At 38.0% G+C, this 24,587-nt stretch overlaps 1 protein-coding gene across 5 annotated transcripts in view; it reads left to right on the top strand.

The window, feature by feature from the left end:
* TEX2 (testis expressed 2) overlaps positions 1 to 24,587 on the top strand; it is a 162,501-nt gene that overhangs the window by 65,905 nt on the left and 72,009 nt on the right. For all 5 annotated transcript variants that reach the window (XM_072645810.1, XM_072645812.1, XM_072645809.1 and 2 more), the window contains exons 3-4: positions 21,057 to 21,257; positions 22,152 to 22,494. In XM_072645810.1, the coding sequence (XP_072501911.1) occupies positions 21,057 to 21,257; positions 22,152 to 22,494 (544 nt within the window). The remainder of the gene's footprint in view (positions 1 to 21,056; positions 21,258 to 22,151; positions 22,495 to 24,587) is intronic.

The following is a 24,587-nucleotide window of genomic DNA, read 5'->3' on the forward strand; positions in this document are numbered from 1 at the left end:
GGACTGGAGATTTGCTTCACTCTGTCATTCTGTGGGTTCTGTAGCTCCAAAATTTGTTTAGAGCCATTTTTTACGGGTATTTGGCTGAGCTTAGAGTCAGTGCTGTAGAAAGTGTGTGCTGTTACTCCTCTATCTTGGCTCCACCCCCCACATTGTCTTCTGTTGTTTTGTTCTTTTCGTTCTGTTTTATACTTTCTTGATTTCTCATAAAGTCATTTGTTTCCATTTGCTCCATTCTAATTTTGAACAAATTCTTTTCTTCAGTGAACTTTTGGACCTCCTTTTCCATTTGTCTAATTCTGCTTATTAAGGCATTCTTCTCGTCAATTGACTTTTTGACCCTCTTTTGCCATTTGAATTAGTCTATTTTTAAAGGTGTTATTTTCTTCATCATGTTTTTGTGTCTCCTTTAGAAAGATGTTGACTTGTTTTTCATGATTTTCTTGCATCACTCTCATTTCTCTTCCTAATTTTTCCTCTACTTCTCGTACTTGATTTTCAAAATCTTTTTTGAGCTCCTTCATGGCCTGCAACCAATTCATATTCCTCTTGGAGCCTTTCAGAGCTTTGACTCTGCTGTCCTCCTCTGGTTGTGTGCCCTGATCTTTCTTTCCACCAAAGTAAGATTATATAGTCTGAATTCTTCTATGATGTTTACTCATCTTCCCCTCCAAACACTTGACTTTCTAACTCTTTGTCAAGGCAGAACTCTGCTTCCAGTGGGGCTGAGGGTAGGGGTGGGTATACTGTCACAGGCTTCAGGGATTTTGTATTATCTGCTCAATCCCCCACCATCTGTGGGCCCAGAGCTCTGGCAGCAACAGCCTTCACCACCCTGGAACTGTGGCTGGATCTGGCCTCTTTCATCTAGGTCCCACAGAGTTTTTCCACTGACGTTTGTGAGTTGAAAAGTCTGCTAACTGCCACAGCTGCCAATAATTCAGTCCCCTGAGGCCTGGTTCAGCCAGTCTGTGCCAGTGCAGTCCACACTGGACTGAGCTCTGCTCCCTGCCCAGTGCAATAGACTCTTCCTGTTGACTTTCTAGGTTGTCTTGGGCTGAGGATTTGTTTCACTCTGTCATTTTGTGGGTTCTATAGCTCTAGAATTTGTTTAGTCATTTTTTACAGGTATTTGGAGGGCTTTGGGGGAGAGCTCAGGGAAGTGCCTGCTTTTACTCCACCGTCTTGGCTCTGCCTCTCCTCTGGAATCATTGAAGTATTTCTTATAAATGTGTACTGGGGGAAACCAGCATGATTAATACCAGAAATCATAATGGATTATGTTACCCAGGGGTAGGGAACCTGGGGCCTTGAGGTCACATGCGGCCTTCTAGGTCCTTGTGTATAGCTTTTTGACTGAGTCCAAGTTTTATAGAACAAATTCTTTTATTAAGGGGATTTGTTCTGTGAAGTTTGGATTCTGTCAAAGGGCTGTACTTGAGGACCTAGATGGCCACATGTGACCTTGAGGCCACAGGTTCCCCACCCCTGATATAGCCAGTAACCTTAAAATGATTGGTGACTAAAGAAAAAAAAACTGAATTCTTGATTCCAAATAAATTTTAGTTGGTAGAGGGAGGGAGTGCAGTTTTATTTCCTCACTTATGGAAGAAGCCAGAGATAAATCATTATCACTTTATTATTCTTAAGGGACTTACCCTTTCACTGGGAGACTTTGTCATTAAATATGTCAGTAAAGGGTCAAGTCAGCTTGGAAATGGAGGGATAATTATTACATGTCTTATACTATTTGAGATGACTTTGAACAAGCCACTTAACCTATCAGGGTCTCCATTTTCTCATCTGTAAAATTAAGGGATTGCTGATGACCTCTGTGGTCTCTTCTAGCTCTAAAGCTTTGAACCTTGTGATCTGAATGATGCAGATTTTCGTAAAAGTTTACAAAATAAGAGGACTCTGAGTAGTGGATTGGACAAGTATCACCAGATCTCTTCTGTGATACCTTTTAGCTTCAGTGCATTTTTTAACTTTATAAATTTTTAAATCTTATAAAATTTTTAAAAATTGAATGTATTGCCAGTCATTGATTTTCAACGTTGTTATGCAGTTCCTTGTGCAAATGTGGAAAACATATTTTGTTTTTATTGGACAGATCCTGGTATAACCAAATATTTTTAATAGCTTTTATAAAAAATGGTTGTTGGAAATACTGAGAGATTAGAACTTTATTGCATGCAGACTGCCTAATAGTTTAGATGGAAGATACTTGTTGCTCAACCAACGTGGATAGATCTCTTCTCTAACTTGGTGAATAGTCACAGCAATCGTCACCTACTAGTTTCTTTAATGAGCACTATTGCAGGACGGAATCAGCCCTTCTAATAGGAATATACTCCTGTCACTGGATCCAGACATGGCAGTTTCTAATTGAGTAGGACATTCCAGAGTTTATGCTGTTTTGGTATAAGGTTTAAGAAGCCAGAGTTCATATGTTCATGTTGTGTGGTTTTTTCCTATGTAATCAAAAAAAATTTTATTAATGTCTTTTGTTTTTACATCATAAGTTGTTTCTATATGGTCACTCTTTATCCAATAGGGACTATCCTTGTTTCAAAGAAAAAATGTTAAGCAAAACCAACCAAGCATTCTTGACCATGCATAGAAAACCATGTCTGATAGCATATGCATCATTCTCTATTAGTGTCCCTCATCTCTCTTCTAAAAAAGGATGCTGTGTTTTCTTATCTCTTCTAAGGGGTCAAGATTAGTTCTAAGAATCACCAAGAGTTTGACTTTTCATCGTGTTTTCATTTATTATTGGAATGATCGTATATTATTTATTTTAGATCTGCTTGCTTTTATTGCGTCACTATTCAAGTCTTCCCATGCATCTCTGAATTCCTCCTTTTCACGGTCATTTTCTAAGTAATGGGCACCTCCTTTAGTTATTTGTAGTTTTATGGACTCTTCTTTCTTTGACCTCCTTGAAATATATGCCCAGTAGTGGGACTGCCGGGTTGAAGGGTAGTTTTGAATAAAAGAGTTACTTTTAATGTTCTCATTCTCTTAACTTTGGGGAGAACTGGGAAAAGGAGAGACAGATTTGAGGATGTGTCATCGTCTTGTATTAAACTTGTTTTCTAAATAACAATGAAATATCTTATGTTTCTCACATGTTCACAGTTTGCCCAAATATTTAAACTTATTGAGCAGGGTAACTTTAGTTATGGAAGATACTCAATATAAGATCACTGATCATTGTCAGTTTCAGTACAAAGGAGTGGCAGATATCTAGACTCACTCATCTGAGTCATCACTGAGTGAGTCTGTAGTCTTTCTGCAAGTGATTTGTTCCAGTTGACCCAAGTATCACACTCACTAATCATTTTTTGTTTTGAAAACCCCAAATTACAATCATACTCTTCCTAAATGTTGACCTTTTGAAATACACTCTTATGACAGGAAACTTTTTTCACACCTTCATCTTGTAAAACCTAAAGGTATTGGGTGATATTCCCAGTAGGAAAAAATTATAAGTAAATTTTGAAATTAGTACTCCACATTCACTTCTGCTTTCAAGGCCAGTCTTTTTTTTTTAAAGCCTTATTGATGTCTTTTGCTTTCTATACCACAGCCATCTCCCAGCATTCCCATCAACCTATCTCAAGGGATGTCTTTTAAGAAAGATGTTCTGCAGAACTCCTTTAATAATCTCAAACTTCTCTCAGAAGCAAAGGGCCATCTTTTTAACACCTGTATTATATTGGTGGTTCTGTATGTCTTTGAGACTGGAAACACAGCCACAAGGACTGAAAATGAAAGTTAGCCAGACATAGTGGCACATGCTTGCAATTCTTGCTACCAGGAAGTTCAAAGTTCATACATCTCTTGAGTTTAGGAGTTCTGAGCTATAGCAGGCTAGGACATTGGGTGCACTGTGTGGCATTTGTGTGGTGAGTCCTTGACATCAGAGGTCCACCAGGCTGAGGAAGTCCAAGTTTCCATGCCAGAGTGGGATTGAGTATGAGGATAGTTCCTGCATGTCTAGCCTGGGTGAGAGAGAAACTCATCCTTATTTGGAAAAGAGAGAAACTCATCCTTATTTTAAAAAAAGAAAGAAAAGAAAAAGAATGTCTTAGGGCAATGGAGAAATAGAAGGTTAGTAGGCTACAGTGAGCAGCCAGTGAGCATCTTCAAAGTAGAAAAAAAGTACAGGATGTTATCAGGGAAATGTATAATGGAAAAGAAGATGGAAAGGGTAGGGCATGTGGTAAGGGCGAGAGATGACAAATGGACAGCTTAAGTGCTCAACTGGCATCCTTGTGATATTAAGAGAAAAGGAATAAGGCATGTTGGATGGACCTCCTGTGGGAAAGAGTCACACAACATGGCAAGCTTGAGTGGGTTACAACTGGAAAAAATAACCACATCCCTGAAATCACATATCTATTTGAATATTTAAGAGTTCTGCATTTATTAAAGCCACCAGTGCCTATTAACTTGTAAAATTATGTATGAATTTCCTCATGTCCGTCACTTCACTTCAAGGAACCAGTCTTGACATTTTCCTCTATTAACATCTCTGATTGAGCCATAAAGCTCAGAAATGATTATATTCCCATATCCAGGATTCATGAGTTTGTCCCAGTGGTGCCCCTCCACCAAGGCAGATCACATCCCTGTACTGGCAGGTGAGCCCCAAGAGCAGCTGTGGCTGTAGAATGCATCACACTACAGCCGGCCTCTTTCTGAGCCTTTTCAGATTTAACAAGGCTTGTTGTAGGAGCCTTTCTAACTTGATACTTACAAAGCTTTTGCCTTGCTGTTATACCCTACAAAAACTTGATCGTTTTCATGCCTCAATGAGACTTCAGGGTAGAACTTTTGGAAGAAAAAATTATCCTCCCATAATTGAAACTCAAAAAATCCTCATTCATTAATTTAGTAGTTTTTTAGTCTTTAGCTCAAACATGTCAGGGGATAGGGGAAATTATGTTAACATACATTTTTGGCAAGCAAAATTCTAATCTGCCGGATTAGAAATGGGGTGGGCTTGGGGGAGGGGAATGGACCAATATCCTAGAACTCAAGCTGAGAATTTGAAGTGTTTCTATTCTGTATATTTTGACTTTATAATGATAATTCAATTTAACACATATTTATTAAGCATCTTTTATGTGCCAGGCACTGTGTTAGAGGTTGGGAATGAAACATACCTTGACCTCAAGGAGCTTGCATATTCTGCCAATGTATGGGAAATTATAATTCTGGTGATTATTTCTTAAATCTGATCCAGAGCTATAATCATTTGACATAACAGCATGAATCTATCATAAAAAATTATTATTGTTTCTTGCATTTAATTTTTTCAAAATTAATAGTTTGCAGGAATTTTGGAGCATTCTTAAATCTTAGTGATCCTTTAAGTTACTGGAGTCTAACTCCTTGAATGTGATTTTTTAGGTCTAGGGTTTCAAGTACAGTTATCCCATCTACATCTCTCCTTTCCCCATAGCAGTTTTGATATATTGAGGGGTGAGATGTGGTGGTTGGCATAAGAAATTAAATGGGAATTTTTTGTAGTTTTGTGGAAGCCATAAACAACATGCCATGGCCAGCAGACAACACAGAGCCCTTGACCAAATACTTAACCCAAACTTTACATTTATGTACTGTGAATCCCCACAAAAGATAAAGGAATAATTCAGACTCCTCTGATATGAAGGGAGGGCCAAAACATTTTACAACAGATTTTCCAGATCACTTCTCTAACCCCTGCAAGGTGGAAGGGATAACTGTACAGTCTGTTGGTGAAACCTTTTAGGAAGCTTGAAATGAATGGGCAGGAAACAAGATGCTGATAGAGTATTTTTGAAAACTGGATTTTAAAACCTTTCAGCTAACCTACTCATAGTAGCTAGACCAGTGAATCATTGGTAGTCTGAAATGAAAGTCTGCTTACATTACTAACGGCCACTTGTTTTTTTTTTTTAACCATCTATCTCAGTTGTTTCATTGAGACGTGGTAGTGGCAGAGAAAAGAAAAACAGTTGACTACAATTATAAAATCTTCATACAGATATTATTTTTGTATGTTACTGTTTTTTTATAGTTGAAAATGCTACTGTTGTCAGTGATTGCTGTCTTAGGGTATGGATTAAAAAAAAACAAAACACATTTGAAGTGGTTAGTATCTATCCTTAATAGAATTTATGATTTGAGTGTGTCGGTACCTTACCTATCCAGAATATGACCAGAAACCAAGAAGTACACAAAAAGTACCCTCTTACTTTGGGTGGTTTTCCACCACTCTCTAGCTGTGTGACTTTGGGCAATTTATTTTGCTACTTTGGAGCTTAATTTCCTTCTTTGTAATAATGAAGGAATGACCTCTCTTTGGTCTCTCTCAGTTCTGACATTCAACAAAGTCAATGCGACAGATATTTGTAAAACATCTACTATATGCTAGGCACTGGGGAAACAGACAAAAGCAAAATAGTCCTTGTTTTACACCCATTTGATTTCATTTGATCATGGTTTTGTATGCACTAAATACATACAAAATACTTTCTTTACTTGCCCATTTTTTGTATTGTGTGTCCCTGGGCACTTGATTTAGACCCAGCCCCAGTCCTCTCTTTCTTCCACTCCTGTCCCCCATTTGGCCTGTATACAGATAATTAAAAACAAAGTGCATATCTTGAAGGAGGAAAGTGCTAACAGTTGAGAAATTAGGAAAATCCTCTTGTAGGAAAGAGCACGTGAACTGTGCTTAGAAGAAAGCTAGGAATTCTGTTAGGTGATTGTGGGGCCGGGCGGGGAGTGGGGGGGGCACAGTCCTCTGAAAAGGGGAATAATATGTAATAAGGCTGGTTGGAACCAGGTTGTGAAGGAGTTTTTAATTTATCCTTGAGACAGTGGGAAGCCACTGAACTTGACTGAGTAGGGAAATGATGTATGCTTTAAGAATACCTACTTGGGGAACAGCTAGATGGCACAATGAATAGAGCACCAACTCTGGAGTCAGAAGGACCCAAGTTCAAATCCAGCCTCCAGACATTTACTAGGTGTATGACCTGGGCAAGTCACTTAATCCCAGCTGACTCCAAAAGAAAAAAAAATACCTTCTTGGAAGCTGTGTAGTGGATAGATTGCAGAGGGGAAAGACCACAAGTTGGAAATCCAGTTGGGGTACTGGATCATATACTGGATAGTCCAGGTGAAGGTTGATGAATGCCTTTAGCAGGTTTATAGGCTGTGTGAATGGAGAGAAGGGGACATATGTGAGGGATGGAGTGAAGAAAGAATCCACAAAACTTAGCAGTTGATCATATGTGGAAGTGAGGAAAAGGGAATCATTTGCATAGAGAATGATGATAAACCCATAAGTACTAGTGAATAGATCACCAAGGGAGAGTGTAAAAATAGAAAATAGGAGGACTCAGGACAGAACCCTAGTGTCTAGGAGAAGTCATTCAACAAGCATTTGTTAAGTACTTTCTGTGTGCCTGGCACTATGCTAAATGTAGGGGATACAGAGGCAAAAACAAGGACCTGACCCTCAAGGGCTCTCATTGTATTGGAGGAGATAATTGTGTAAAGAAGTAGAGACCAGATAAGTAAGAGAAGAACCATGAGAACATTTGGGAGAGCCAAAACAGGGGTGGTTGTCATGGTCAGAATTCATAGAGGGTCCGACAAGATGAGAATTGGACAAAGGCAGCTCTGTAGTTGTGTGTATGATGAGATACCATCGTATAAAGGACTGAGACTGTTTCAGCCTGAAATGCTGTCACATAAGAGCACTCAGTGTGTGCTATTCAGCAGTGGCTTCTGTAATGCCAGGTTATGTAAGAGAAGGAATCTGTTTTTCTCACTTTCATCCAGAGGCAACACATTTATCCAAAATTCAGTGTAAATTGTTAGTGTCTGAAAGAATCTAGCCTGTGTTTGCCTTTGATCTCCCCAACCAGTACATTCATTACACAGATTAACATACAGAATAAGGGATTATTATGATCACAGGTCTAATTTATTTATTTATTTTAAGTTTTAAACATTCATTTCCACAAAATTTTGAGTTCCAAATTTTCTCCCCATCTCTCCCCTCACCCCACCCCAAAACACCGAGCATTCTGATTACCCCTTCCACCAATCTGCCCTCCTTTCTAACATCCCTCCCTTCCCTTATCCTCATCTTCTCTTTGGTCCTGTAGGGCAAGATATATTTCTAAGATCACTTTTTTAACACCAAATTTTGTGCATCGCCACATTATAGTAGTTGAACTGTTAGTGTCTGTTGATTGAGAAAATATATGTTGACAGAAAACTACTATATATCCAGTAGTGCTTGTAAATCAATCCATTAACAAATACTTAAGTATCTGCTATAGCACTGTGCTGTACAAACAGAAATAAACTCCCTATTTGGGTCAGGCTTGCCTTCTAATGGGAAAAACAAGTGGATACAGAATAAATAGCAAAATAAAGCACAAAATAGTTTGATGCTAGATAGTTTGGGAGGAGTTGGGGGAGGAGGGGGAGAGATTTGAAAAGACTTCATGTAGAAAATGGTGCTTGAGCTGTGCCTTGAAGGAAAAGTAGGATTTTTTTGAGTCAGAGATAAGGAGGGAATGCCTTCCAGGCATGTGACCAGTGCAAAGACTTGGAGATGAGATTGAATGTCGTGTGTCCTCTACTATTCACCAGGATTTTTAAAAGATCCTGACATCTCAGCAGTCCTACCTTTAAATTCCTTCAGTATCTCAGGATGTAGTTTGCCTAGACCTGGTGAATTGAGCTCATTTAAGACAGCTTACAACCTCAATATTAATCTTGGGTTTCATGAGCTTATTAAGCACTTCTGTTCTCTTCATCATAATCCAAAGATTATTCTCCTTAGCCTTGGAAGCAAACTAAAAGTTGAATTGTTTTGCCTTTTTTGTCTACTATTAACCCAGTCACATCAGACAGTAGTCTTTGCTCCTCTTTTATCTTCTTAGCACTCACATAGCACAAAAGCTACAACAAAACAACTCCTTTTGACGTCCTTCGCATTCATCGTAAGCATCATAAGCCTTAGCTCATTCTAGGACTCAGAGTTCCCAGTATTCTTGCAGAGCTGTGCCGCTTATTTGTGTTAAACTTCAGTTATCTGCTTTCACTTCCCTCTTTAGTGTGTGTTTTAAGATCTGAGTTAGACATTTCCAGGGCTCATTGCTAGGACTGAAAGGAGCATCACAGGTTAAGTTAGATGAACCAGTCAGTGCTAAAAGCAATAAGCCCCTTTAATTGACTTGTTTGAGGGAAAACCCAGAAAGGAATAGATAGCAGTAAACAGGCACAAGAGAAAGATGCTAGAGAAGCCCACTGACTGCTTTATGTTTGGGCTAGCACTCACACCTCCAAATTAGAGCAGATCCCTAACTCCTTTAACATTGGGGTCAGAACTGATGACTCCCAAGTGGTAGTGGGAAGGAACACAGAAGGGATATAGTCAAGTTTGTTTCCAGGGAACCTAGGTAATTGTTGGCAAGTCTTGGCAGGGAGAGAGTCCTAAGTGACCTAGAACTCCTGGAGGCAGATTCATTCCTTATAATAAGCCATCTCATGACAAAGATTTTAAAAAGCAGATCACTTACCAACACATTCACCGTGCTTTATAGTACATACTATTTTCCACACTCATAATCCTCCCCACCTATTCACTGAAGATAGGGAGACACATTTTTTTCCAACTCTTTTCCCAAGGTAACCTTGTTATAAATTCAGTTTCCTCTTTTGTTCTTACCATTGCCGTTGTGTATATTGTTTTCTTGGCTCCATTTCACTTTGTATTCATTTTTGTAAACCTTTCTATGCCTCTTTATATTCATCATATTAGTCATTGCTTATAGGACAGTAATATTCATTACATGAATGTAGCCTAATTTGCTTAGCCATTCCCTGAACAATAGGCATCTACTTTGTTTACAATTCTTTGCTACCACAAAAATAAAATATGCTTTTATAAAGATTGGTATCAATGAAGACTTTCTTTTTACCAATATTCTCCTTAGGGTATATGCCTAGCAATGGAATCTCTGAGTCAAAGGGTATGAACATTTCAGCTACATTATATACATAATTCCAGATAGCTTCCAAGAATGGTTGCAGTGATTCACACCTCCACACACTGTCCCCCACCCCCACCCCCCAATGCATTCATGCTCCTTTCTGCAATGTTGACTCTTCTCATCTTTTATCATCTTTGCCAATTTTCTGGGCATGACGTAAAGACTTATTTTGATTTGCATTTCTCTTGCTACTAATGATTTGTAGTATTCTTTCATATGGACAGTTTTGCCTTGTAATTCTTTGGGAATTGTTCATATCCTTTGACTATGTACTTATCTGTCAAGGAATGGCTTTTAGCACAATGTTTGGCACATAGTAAGTGCTTCACACATGCTTTTTCATTCATATTTTGTTAGTAGCAAAGTCATGGAAGCTTTGCTGTTAGAGTTTAGGTATAATGGTGGTAATATTGCATTTCTTCAGGCTCTCTAGCTCTGATTCACTTGCACAACCACATCTTAGCTGGAAATGTGTTTGGTAGAGGTAACACTGGACAGTTCTGTCACTGCTGTTCCAGAGTGTGCCTTTAATAAGATGACTTGTTCTGAGCACCAGGGTGTTCATCATGAGACTTTCAGACATCCTCAGGACTCTGTGTGCATCTCTTGAGGCAAAAGAAGGGTTAATATTCACCAAAGTTCTCTAATTCAGTGGCTTTTCTTTGTGAGCATTTCTGATCTCTTAGGTCCATTTTTGGTCCTCTGATCTATAGTCATTGTTTGATAGTTTGTTTAACTAATGGCTATTCCTCTATGTTAATAAATTTTAAAAAGTGAGCCTCATGAATTGTTAAAATGTCCCTTATGTGAGCTTTGGGAACTGTAATCTCGGGATGGTACTGCATTTCAGCTGTTCTCTTGGATGATGGGTTATCACAGGCCCAGACCAAAGATCTCAGTTGAGTTCCTGTGTCCATTTCCTGGGCGACAGAGAGAGAGAGGAATGAGGCAAAGGATCTAAAAATTAATCGCCTATTCTCAGGCCTCTGCAAACGCCTCTATTTCTAAGCAAGTATTAAAATTGAAGAAACAAATAATGCTTTGATCAATGTTCCCATTATGTGTCTGTAGCAGAAAGTTTAAGCAGAGGAGAAACCTCTCCTGGCTCTCTGCTTCTGTGAAATGCAAGCTGTGGCTCATCATCTTTCCGCATCTTTAATCAAGGTCCTTTATAGTTTGTAGTGCTGTCCTTATAGGCAGACTACATACTTCTAAATTGAGCAGGGAACTGAAAAGAAACCAGTGACCTTTTACAAATGAAGATCATAAGATCAGTCTGCAGAACTAGACAGCTGTGGGCTTGCTGACTGGCCATTGTCTGGCAGCACTAGTTCACTGTCTTCCTTTTAAGAGCTTCAGAGACAGTGAAATCAGAAATGTTTGATGGCTTAGCGTGAGATGGAGTGCATTTATTTTTAAGGTTCTAGGATTGTTTTTACTACCTATTATATAATTTTGCAATCAAAGAGCAGTAGAAAATCCCTAATTAAGTGATTAAAAAAAATCATAGAAAAATATTTCAGGGATTTTTTGCAGGGGGAGAGGAGTATATTAGGAAAAAGTGCAGAGGGGCAGGTAAGAAGTCCTCCAGATCTCTTTTGCCTCACTGAATTTCATATTTTCTCTTCCATTTCTTAGCCTAGAATCACAGCTCAGTCCAGTGTGGTTAGGCTCCTAGGAAACTGACATCCCTTGACTAGGCTCATATAAGATTAAGTCAGTTGATTAGGTTTTGAAGAGAAATCTCCCTCTCTGGTAGTAGAGCCTGTAAAGAGTGAAGGATTTGGCCCCAGGTGTCACTTTTCTGTAGTTAGTTTCCTAGGTTACCAGGAGACTGGCAATTAGCGTGGAATGAATAGTGTTTTACCCTAACATGTCATGATGAGGGAGGACATGTTTCTTCTTTTGGAAGGAGGATAGTGGCAACTGCCATCCTCACACCTCACCCCAGGTCCAACCACTCCCAACCCAGTAATCGCCTGTGGTGGTGTCCTGAGATTCCCATCATAGTGCCAGCCTTCTCCTGGTTTCCACCTTCCCCCAACTCTACATTTCATAGGAGTGAGGAGTGAGGAATCTGGGAGACTGCCACCCCCTTCTGAGGTGAGTCACTGCCTTGGGGTAAGAACTGCACTTCCATCTTTCCCCCTTCTCAGGTGCATGTGCTTGGTAGTTAAAGCTGGCTATATCTGGCAGCTAGTTACACCATCCTGTAGTTAGATCAAGGGAACTTGCCTTTAGATATCTCCACTTTCTCTTCACCTCTTACTAAGGGTACCAGATTTACTGAACCCCACCAAGAGACATACTTCTTAGTGGAGGCCAGAACTAGATTGGCTCAGCTCCTTGGGTTCAGAGATTTACCTTTGCCACCAGTTCTGGGTAACCCTTACTAGGGTGCACTTCCCTCTTTCCCTTCTACCCATTTATCTTTATGTATTCCTAATACTCTAGGTAAGTGATCTCCGGAGTGATGCTGTACAGTCCAAAGTGATTGTGGAATGACTCATGTGACCAAATTGAAAGTTGAGAAAATGAATCACATCTCTCCCTCCCTGTGATACAGTCAGGTGACTTGTTGCCTAATAGTCCTCCCTTCCCCCTTATCCCAGTATTATACAGACTCCCAACCTCTGCTCTTTTGTGCCAGGCAGCAGCCATTCAAGCAACTTAACCATGACATAGGCTTCCATAATAGCTCTTGTTGTTGTTGTTGTCATTGTTCAGTCATTTTTGAATTGTGTGCAACACTTCCTGACCCCATTTGGGGTTTTCTTGGCAAAGATGCTGGAGTGATTAGCCATTTCCTTCTCCAGCTCATTTTGCAGATGAGGAAACTGAGGCAAATAGGGTTAAATGACTTGTCCAGGGTCATACAGCTAATAAATGTCTGAGACCAGGTTTGAACTCAGGATGATGACTCATCCTGATTCTGTGCTCAGCACCGTGCACTGTGGTACCCACTAGCTGCCCGAACAATTGCTCTACAGGTGCCATTGAGAAAATCCTGGTTTCTCCTGCTGTTGTCAAGGTTACCACCATTCTTCCATTTACCCAGGTAAGTAACCTTGATGTCATTATCAACTCCTTGCTCTCATTCTAAAATCCAGGCAGTTGCCAAATATTACTGTTTCCACTTCCCTATCTCTCATATATGTCCTTTTTCTGTCCTTATACAGTCACCATCCTTACTCAGTCCTTCATCACCTGTCACCTGAGCTATTACAAGAACCTACTAGTTGATCTTCCTGCCTCTCTCCTCTCCAGTCCAGCCTCCACATAACTGCTGATGTGATTGTCCTAAAGGACAAAGTCTGTCTATGTCACTTCACTATTAAGATCCAATGCTTCCTTGTTGCTTCCAGGATCAATGAGACACTCCTTTGTTTATCTTTTAAAGCCCATCACAGCCTTGCCCAACCTACATTTCCTGTTTTATTTTCTCCCCTTCTTGCATTCTATAAGTCCAGTGAAACTGGTTATCCCCAGGTCTTTTCTGCCTCTTAGAATCCCTCATTTGAAGACCACCTTTTATATGAAATCTTGTTTGATTTCCTCCCATTTCCCCATGGTCTCCTTCACAAAATTGCCTTGCATCTATTCTGTATACATTTATTAAAAAGTTACATCTCTCTTGACCAAATGCAGACTCCTTACAGGCAGGGACTGTTTGCTTGATGTCCTTACATCTCTAGCACCTAGCATAGTGCCTGGCACTTAATAAATGCTTGTGGACTGCTTGGTCAGTGGAGAGAACTTCCTTATGGAGGAGATCACAGATGTATGTAAGCATTTGAGAGATTCTCCTTCCAGTTTCACTGTCTACAGACTAGCTGAATCTCCAAATTCATGAGACATGCCACAGGAAGAATGTATGAATGAAGCATTTAGTAAGAACATACTATGTGTGTGCAAGGTGCTGTTTCAAGTGCTGAGGATGCACGTAGGAAAGTAAGATAGTCCCTGCTCTCAAGGAGCTCACATTCTAATGGGGGAGAAAACATATGGAAGATTTCAGCCACAAATCAGATGAAAAGATCCCATCTTAGGGGATAGTAGCAAAGCAGGTGGTAATGCCTCTTCTATAATGCCATTTCTTTTTTTTTTTGTTGTTGTTATAATGCCATTTCTGCTCGTTAAATCACATCAATTTCTGATGTTGTACCACTTGATGCTGGGCTGTAATGGAAGCATTGCTATTTCAAAGGTTCTTGGGTTCAGGGGTCCTGGGATATCTCCCAAGGTCTGAGGGATGATGGTAATGGTTTGACCTGTCTGGCAAATGCTGCCTCTTATCTCTCCCTCAGGGTTTCTTACTATTTCAGCTAAGTTGGTTTATCTGCCCTCTGAACGGCACTTGGTTGGCAGTTGGTGGTGATGACTCAACTCTTGTCCAAGGAAGTTGCCTTCCTGGACCATGGTATTGAGGACTGAGCAGAAAGCAGGACCAGATTGCAGATTGCTGCTACCCTCAGAACTCCTACACTTGTCCCTGCATTGGTGGCATTCTCCACAATTATTTCATGTCTTACTAATGGCTATGGGAGCTGGACCAACTTGGAGGATGTTGCTATTCCCAAGGTCTTGGGCTGTCTCCATCAGGTTCTGAAGGAAAAGGGTGATCAAAGTAGTAGTGGTGGTTGACTTCCTAATTTTTCCTCAGGGTACCTTTCAGCTTGAGCTCAGCTGGCTTTCCCTCCCTGTGAGTGGCATTTGGTTGGCAATTGATGTATAAGAAATATATTTGAGGAAAAAAATGAAAAGAGATATACAGTACTCTGTCAAAACATTTTAGAGTTTTAAACTAAAGTATCGAGGAAAATGCAAATGTTTTACCATGAAGTATTTATTTGGCAAGTACTACCAAGGCAAATAAGAAATCTCCAACAACCTTTAACCCTCAAATATTGCTTGTGCCAATATTTTCTCCACACTTGCTGGTTATCTCCTGGCAAAGTGCTTAAATGTCATACTTAAAGATGTTATGTGTTTTTCTTTTATGGAAAAAAAATTGTGTTCCAAATTTGGCAATGTAATAATAAATGGCTGTATGTAGTTTGCTGCCTAATAAATATTTTCAAAAAATTAAGCACATTTAATTTGTTCTTTCAAGTTAAAGATATTTTTAAAAAAACTTTTCATTTGTATCTTTTATTTTTGTATCACCTTCAATTTCCAGTATGCCCCTTCCTTCCCTTATCCAGAGCGCCATTCCTTATAAAGAAGAAAAAAAGTAGTTCAGCAAAACTAACCAATACCTCACTCAAATTCAAAAATATAGGCAGTATCTACCTCTACAAAGAGAAAGAAAAGGGAGGCTAGGCTTGATCAGTATAATTGTAATAATGTTCACTATTGTATATTTGTTGTTCATTGTTGTCCTTTCCATTTATGTTTTTAATAGTTTTCCTGGTTGTGTTTTTTTCACTTTGTACCAATTCATATATACCTTTTAATGCTTTCCTGTAGTCATCATAATATTCTATCATATTCCTATCCTTTAATCTCTTTAACCGTTCCCTAATCAATGGATATCTGCTTTATTTCCAGTTCTAGGAGCTTAATAAACATTTTATTGGCTGACTGCTTAAAATATTTTGGTGTCTGTTGGACCTTTCTTTCTACTGTGACCTCCTTGGGACATATTGCTAGTGATGAGAATGAAAGGATGTGTATGCTTTACTCACAGTTTTAGTATTTGGCCACTTCATAACTCTAATAAATGTCAGTTTGTTAGCTTGTTAGTGTGCCTGTCTTTCCATAATCCTCTAGCATTTGCTATTCCAGTTTTTCTGTTGTAGCAGTATAAATTTAGAGCTAGAAAAGACCTTAAAAACCAGCCAGTCTAATCTCTTTGGTTTACAAATGAGAAAACTGAGGCCCAGGGGATTTAAGGAACTTCCATATGCAAGAGATAGTGCTAGAGATTTCCTGATTCCAGAGCCAGGGCCCTTTTCATTATACCGCATTGCTGCAATCTTTGCAGTTTTTCTGGATTTGAACTCAAAGCTCTTTTGATTTGCATTTCTCACCTTACTGTGATTTGAAGCAGTTTTTCATGTGGTTCTTAATAGTTTGTGATTCTTTTGAGAACTGTTCAGATCCTTTGACCACTTATCCATGGGGAATGGCTGTTAGTGTTCTATATTCATATTAGTACTCTTGATATTTTGGATCTCAAAGATGTTTTAACAATGAGTGAGAAAGTTAATGCCTTTAAAAAAAGTTTTTGTTTTTTTCTACTTTGACCGATACCAGCATGTCTACAGTAATTTTAAATGGAATTTCTCTTTCTATCTCTTGCTGTTGGGCTTTTGTTAGTAATATATAGAAATAACGATGATTTACGTGGGCTTATTTTATATCCTGCAACTTTGCTAAAGTTATTATTTCAAGTAGTTTTTGATTCTCTTGGATTCCCTAAGTATATTATCATATCATCTGCAAAGAATGATAATTTGGTTTCTTCTTTGCCTATTCTAACTCCTTCAATTTCTTTTTCTTCTCTTATTGCTAAAGCTAACTTCTAGTACCATAATTGTGATAAGAGGGATAATGGACATCCTTGTTTCCCCCCTATCTTATTAGAACTACTTCTAGCTTATCCCCATTACATATAACGCTTGCTGATGGTTTTACATAGATGCTACTTATCATTTTAAGTAAGACTCCATTTATTCCTATACTCTCTAGTGTTTTTAATAGGAATGGAATAGAAATAATATGTATTTTTTCAAAAGCTTTTTCTGCATCTAATGAGATAATCATGGTGTCTGTTAGTTTTGTTGTTGATGTGGTCAATTATGCTTAAAGTTTTCCTAATATTGAACCAGCCCTGCATTTCTGTATAAATCCAACCTGGTCATAGTATTTTATTCTTGTGATAAGTTACTGTAATCTGTTTGCTAATATTTTATTTAAAATTTTTGCATCTATATTCATTAGGGAAAACTGTTCATTTCTATTACATATAATTTGTTTGGTTTTATAAAGTTTAGTAAATTTAGCATGATAGTAACAAAATTGCCCTTTTTGTCTGAGTCCCTTTTTAGATTTCCTTTCTACTCTTTTTTCTATATTTTTAATGTTTTATTTATACCCTTTTCTTTGTTTTCTGCTTTCTTTTTAACATCTCTATCATTACTCCAGAAAAAATTATTGGCCTTATCTTAAAAGGTATGTACCTCCACTGTACCTCCAGTCTAAACCTCCCTGTCAAGAATTGGGGAACAAGTATCATAAGTGTCTTCTGAAGTCATTATTGGTTATTGTATTAACCAGAGATCTTAAATCCTTCCAAGTTATTTTCCTTAATGTCACTGTAGAAATTGCTTTATTGGTTCTGCTCACCTTATTCTGTCTCAGTTCATATAAGTCCTTCCAGGTTTCTTTAAATCTGTCCCATTCATCATTTCTCATAGCACAATATTCCATTTTTATAGTTATTCATTCCGTATTTTGTTCAGCCATTTCCCAGTTAATGAGCATCCAATTAATTTGCTATGACAGAGTGCTGCTATTAACATTTTTGCACAGATGTGTCCTTTTTCAGTTTCTCTAACCTTTTTAGGGTATAGTATTAGTAATGGTATTGCTAGATCATATTATATTCACCATTTAGTAACTTTGGGTAAAGTTCCAACTTAATTTGCAGAATAGTTAAACTAGTTTACAGCTCTACAGACATTGCATTGGTATGCTTGTCCTCTAATAGCCTCTTTAGTAATTACCATTTCCCACTTTTGTAATTTTTACTAATCTTATGGGTGTAGGATAGAATTTCAGAGTTTATTTGCATTGCTTTTATTAATGATTTGGAACATTTTTTTCATATGCTTGTTGATAGCTGCCAACACACACACACATTTATAGAAACACATACACTACATATATTTATATATATATATGTATACCCATACACACACAAATACAAACACATCCTCTAATGATCTCAAAGCAACATAAATTATAATCAAGAAAGGCATTTGAAGAAAAATTCAAATTTAAATGGAGACAAAAATATAATTCTAAAGAATGTGACAATAAATAATTTACATGATGCCCAGATTCTTGGAATTTAGCTGAAGCAATCTGTAGAGGAAAATGTATATCTATAAAGATGTTCAGAAAGGAAGGAAGAAGGCATCAAAGGATTGGGCATGAAACTTAAAACAAAAAAATAACTTTAGAAAACCAGCACATCTAAGAGTACCAACTAAACCAGAAAACAGAAAAAAAATCCATTAGCTCCTACTTTTATTTATCGATTCAGCCATTTCTGAATCTGCTCATACAAGTCTTCCCACGTTTCTCTGAACCTTTTTCTTTTTTCATGTCTTATAGAACAGCAGTATTCCATTACATTTATATGCCATAATTTGGTGAGCCATTTCCTCAACTGATAAGCACTCCCTTAGTTTACAATTCTTTGTCACTATAAAAAGAGCAATTATAAATATTTTTGTGAGTTCTTTTCCTCTTTCTTTGATCTCTTTGCAGGATGGAGGGAGAGTGGAGGGCCTAGTAGAGCTATTTCTATATTAATGGGTATTTAGAGTTTAGTAATTTCTTGGTTGGGGAGGCTAGGTGTAAAGTGGATAGAGGCCAGGCCTGGAGTCATCTCCCTGAGTTCAAATCTGGCCTTAGACACTTACTAGCTGTGTGACCCTGGGCAAGTCACTTCACTCTGTTTGCCTCAGTTTCCTCATCTGTAAAATGAATTGGGGAAGGAAATGACAAACCACTCCAGTATCTCTGTCAAGAAAACCCCAAATGGGCTCACAGAAAGTCAGATACGACTGAAAGCAACTGAGCAACAATAAACTTTTTGGACGTAGTTCCAAATTGTTTTCCAGAATTTCTACCAATTCCTAACTTCACCAGTACTGCATTAATGTGCCTGTTTTCATTAGCCCCTTCAAAATTTGTTATTTTCCTTTTTTTCCTAGCTTGTGTCCATTTTTTAAGACTTGGAAAGTAATTGTCCCATTTCAAAAGATATTAGAATTTTACCATTGAATATTTTTTTTTTTGGTAACACATTGTATATCAGATCCATGATTCATCTAATACTGAGTCCTTGGTTTGGAATGTAGCTTCTAACTATAATTTTGTCCCTATGGACAAATGTGATCTGTTTTCATGGTGCAATTTCCAGGGATGTATCATGATAGTGAAGCTTGTCCATCTACTATATGTCATGGAATGCTGGAAAGTCACTGAAAAGTGTATATTTATTGCATAAAATCTGAGGCCTTGATGATAGCTTTATATATCTTCCACCAATTCATAGTTTACCTAGAGATAAACAAAGAATTTATTTGACAAATAAGAAGTACTGTCTTGGTTTGGATGAATGTTCTTCTCATTGAGTTGTTTCACCCTTAGAAACTCTTGAGTATGGAAAGTTCGCTGTAGTTAGTAGAACAAAATGTTCATGCAGGTCTCTACTTCCTAACCTACTTACCAAAAATATACCTTCTTCAAACTTGTGCTTGAATTAATGAAAACTGCCATTCCCACAAAAGGAGTATTCCCAAATATTCAATATGAAAATATACTAAGTAATTCAGTGACCATCAACCTTGCTTATTAACAGAATTCCAGAATGTCAGAACTGGAAGGCACCTTAGAAACAATCTCATCCAACACCTTCATGTCACCGATGAGAAAGCTATGTCCCAGAATGGTAACTGGATGTGCCCAAAGCTGCATAGCTGAGCTTTCAGAATTTGAAACCCCTAAGATAGTCAACTCAATTATTATGGTGATGATAATGTTCCCCTCCCCTCCTTTTCTAGTAAAAACCTTAAAGTTTACAAAGCACTTTCCTCAGGACACCTATGGTAGGTAGGTAGCTAGTACTGGTATCATCATCCCTTGTTTATAGAGATGAGGAAACTCCCAGCGCTTAAGTGACTTGCCCATGGTCATTCTAGACTTCAGTTTCAGTTATTCAGTAAGGATTTATTAAGCACTTACTTTGTTTGCTGTGCTTAAATGCTGGGGTACAAAGAAAGGAAAAAAAACATGATCAGTCCTCTCAAAAAGTTTATGTTCTAATGGGGAAGACAGTATGTAAATAAATAGGTACTAACAAGATTTATGGAGAGTAGCAGATAGAAACTTTATGGGAGCAGTTAGTGACCAGCGAAGAAGGTAGGATTTAAACTGGGTCTTGAAGGAAGCCAGGGAAATAAAGGTTGTAGAAATGGAGGTGAGGAGGGAGAGCATGCTGGCCATGAGGACAGCCTGGGCAAAGGCACAGAGATAGTGTCCCTGGAGTGTGAGTAGGAGAGCAAAAGGTAGGAAGCAGCCAGGCTATAAATGACAAGCAGAACTATATATTGGATCTTGGAAGTAATAGAGTATCCCTGGAATTTGAAGGGGCATAGGAGGTAGAAAGAAGAGTGACATGGTCAGAAGTCACTTTGACAGCTGAATGGAGGATGGATTGGAGTGAAGACAGACTTGAAGCTGAGAGAACAATTAGAAGGCTTTTCTAAAAAGTCCAGGTAAGAGGTGACAAGGGCCTGAGCTAGGTTTGTGACTGTGTAAATGGAGAGAAGGCCAGTTTCCTCATACATGAAATGATAAAATTTGTCTTAATATCCTCCTAAACTCTAAAACGCTATCTATCTAGACAAACTGTAAATTCTGTTACTGTGCCACAGTTTCCTCATTTGGAAAACAAACAAACAAGCAAATATGGTAGGACTAGATAGTCTGTAACTTTATAACATTCTGTATTTTAACATTATATGATTCTATGATCCCAAAGGATTTTTTTTGGGAGGAGATGACCCTTTCACCTGTTAATTTGTTTTTGCTAAGTTGTCTTATTTTGATTTTTCTCATGGGTAAAGAATCATATCACTTGTGGGGAGAACCATCACCCCTTAAGCATTTTCAACTTTTTTAAAATTTTAATCCGATTTCCAGTTGTGCAGATGTTATTAATAGAACTCTATTGTCTACTAGGGATGGATGAATGAGATCTCCAACTATGACCCAGAGACGTACCATGCAACTTTGACACATTCAGTCTATGTTCGACTTGAAGGGGAAACCTTGAGACTTTCAAAGCCCAATAAAAATATATCCAGAAGGGCCAGCTACAATGAGACCAAACCTGAAGTCACCTATGTCAGCCAAAAAATCTACAATCTCTCAGATAGTAAGGTGAGCTATAGGACTTTTTGAACTGAGAATATTGATAAAAATGTGTTGCTTTATGACATTTTCCCCTATGATATTTTATCTAAATTGTGCTTTTTAAAAACATTGGTATAATTTAGTATACTTCTTTCAGTTTCAAGGGTATTATTACTCTTTAGTAGAACAAAAGGAAATGATGTGTGTGTATAGCAGAGAGAGACAGAGAGAAAAAGGCTCTGTCAGTATGAATGTGATAGATATGTTTTATAGCTTTATATTTTGCTATATGTCCTAGGAGCTTTCAAAATTAATTCTTTTACATTTTTGTAAAATATAGACATTCTTTTTCCTCTCAGCATCATTCCCCAAAGAATGGGCTCTGCATTTAAGCCTGGGAACTGTTGCTTTGATTGAGCCATAGATTTCTAAGATGACAAAAATCTGTCTAAAGTTTATCTTGAGGGTTGTCCTTTTTGAGTTAGTAATTATCTATCCAGAGTTCTGAATTCTGATGGTGGAGCATTTTTGTTTGTTTTAAATGCATAATCTAGTATAGATGTCACACATAGTGATGTTGGTAAAATCTGAGCTATGATGTTGGAAACTTAGTGGATTTTTCAAATGACTTTTGCTAAAGTAACAATCTGAAAACTATAAAAAAAAATTGCTATTTGTTCTGTTTTGAAGGCTAATATTAAGCCTTTTCAGTTTGCATGTGTCCAAGCTTTGCAATCATGTTTAAGACTATTAGTGAAACTCACTACACTGAAATGCGAACTGTGCTGGGTCTTTTGTCTAAGAGTAAGAGGATGTGTCATAATTTTTTTCCTTTTGCTAATTTATGTTGTATAAGATGTTAATACATTATGCAAACTTTACCTTGCTATGTATAAATCACCATTTCCTTCTCTTCTTTAGATTTATCTTGTTCCCAAGAGTTTGGCTCGAAAACGCATTTGGAATAAAAAGTACCCTATTTGTATTGAAGTTGCTAGACAAGATGACTTTATGTCCAAGGCCCAGTCTGAAAAAGATGTTTCAGAAGAAAAGATTTCTTGTGAGAAAGACTCAGGTAGTGAAGAACATAGGAAGTCAACCCATTCTTCAGATGGAACAAAATCCACAGGCCAGAAGGATCAGATACTATATCTCTTTGGGAGGACTGGCCGAGAAAAAGAAGAGTGGTTTAGGAGATTTCTCTTGGCATCCAAGTTGAAGTCTGAAATCAAGAAACCGTTTAGTGTCTCGGGCAACCCACCAGGTACTGATATGCCTATTTTTGGTTTGGGGTTTTTTTTGTGTGTGTTTGTCTGTTTGTTTTTGGTCTAATGGTATTTTAAATGATCTGTGTTGCAGTCTAGGAAAAAAGGCAGTTCTTAATGAATTAAGAAATTTCATGACTGATCTGATTTCAGTCTGCCACCTAAGATGTGTCCATTACATGGTGTATTTCACACTTTACCCTGATAATTACCTCAGCTAGGCCCTTATACTTCCTTGTTAAGTCTCCCACTCTCCACAGTGACAATTTCAAATCTTTTCCTCTCTCTTAAAGCCCCCAGCCTCACTTGGAGCATATGTCCTTGCCTCCCACATCACTGAAAGATTGAAGTGTTCCAGCTTCCCTCCTCCACTCCTTAGAATTTGAAATCATTATCCATTCTCTTCATCCCTTTCTATAGAGAATCGGATATTCCTCTTCCTTGCTGAGATAGTCTGTATACATACTTTGAAAATTTTAAAGTGCTGTATCATCATCATCCCCCCAACTTCTTCATCTTCACAGTCAGACTTCTTTAAAAAATGGTCTATATCTGATACTTCAACTTTTTTATCTACCATTTTTTAATCAGAATCTTGCAATGCATCCTAAATGCTAAAGCAGTCTTTCCCCTTCTTCCCCCAACAATAATTCTCCTTTCGCCTTCAGACTTTGTAAAAAGTATATAGTCCTAAACCTTATACACAGACCTCAGTGAGCTGTTATTGGCTTCCTTGGTGTCAGTTCCTTGAAGTTGACACAGCAGACCTTTGCCTTCAACCCCAGGACTTTCATGTTTTCTTATTTGTTTTCTAGACTTCCCTGATCACTGAACTCTAGTTTGAGGCATTAAGAACTCTTGGATTTTTCTTGGTTCTTAAGGGAAGAGATCTGCTATACCCTCTTCTAATTACCATTTCTTCCTATAGCCATTGGCACTGTAATTAGATACCCTGGTCTGGCATTCGTCCCCTCTTTCTCTTCCATCCCATTATGTGTATGTATACGTATGTATACACACACACACACACACACACACACATTTGTTATGGTCAGATATAATATGTCAGGGTAAGGTAGTTACATATGAATATAGTTAGTAACATAATTTATAGCATCATGATTATATAATCATGAATTATATCATTTTAATGATTTATATAACAGAATTATGTACATTATTATTATTCCATGCTATTCAGTGATTTTAGGACCATCCCAATTTCCTCTAGATCAGCTAGCTTCTTCATGAGCCCTATCTAAGAATGATGTCTTCTGGCTAAAACAACTACATGGTGGCCCACCTTGATTTCACTCCCTTTTTAAACAGTCCTAGGTTTCCTCTCAGGCATTTGTTGTTGCTCAGTTGTTTCAGTCGCGTCTGACTCTTCCTGACTCCATCTGGGGTTTTCTTGGCAAGGATACTGGAGTGGTTTGCCATTCCCTTCTCCAACTCATTTTACAGATGAGGAAACTGAGGCAAATAGGGTGAAGTGATTTTCCCAGGGTCATACAGTTTTGCATAGATGAAGAAACAAAATTGTACTTTGCACTGCTGAGTTCAATTATAGTTTTTCTGTTATAAAAATTATTTAAACATTGATAGAATTAATTGGACTTGTACCAACATTTTACTTGAACTTTGAAAATATTTTGAAACTCTTATAATTTTACAGATCAGTGGGAAAACTGAGGTAGAGTCCTGAAGCTAGAACCCTTGCTTGATGTATTATTCTCCTAGAACTCTGGAAGTTCAAGTTCCTTGTCCCTTTTAATGTAAGCTGGTGGCATAGTAGCTAGAGTGCCAAGCCTGGAGTCAGAACAGCCTGAGTGCAAATGTAGCCCAACACTAGCTTTGTATTCCTGGATAAGTCACTTAACCTCTCTTTGCTTGTTTTGTCAACAAAATTAAGATGATAATAGCACCTAACTCCTGGAGTTGTTGTGAGGATCAGGTGCTATAATATTTGTGAAAAGCACTTAGCACATAGTGCCTGACACATAGTAGGTGCTATATACATGCTTATTCCCTTTCTCTTTTTAATTTATTAGGTTCACTTTAACAAATGTGTTAGTTTATTGCACTGGCTAAG

Source organism: Notamacropus eugenii, chromosome 2 (assembly GCF_028372415.1).
Source record: "Notamacropus eugenii isolate mMacEug1 chromosome 2, mMacEug1.pri_v2, whole genome shotgun sequence".
Classification (NCBI taxonomy): Eukaryota; Metazoa; Chordata; class Mammalia; order Diprotodontia; family Macropodidae; genus Notamacropus; species Notamacropus eugenii.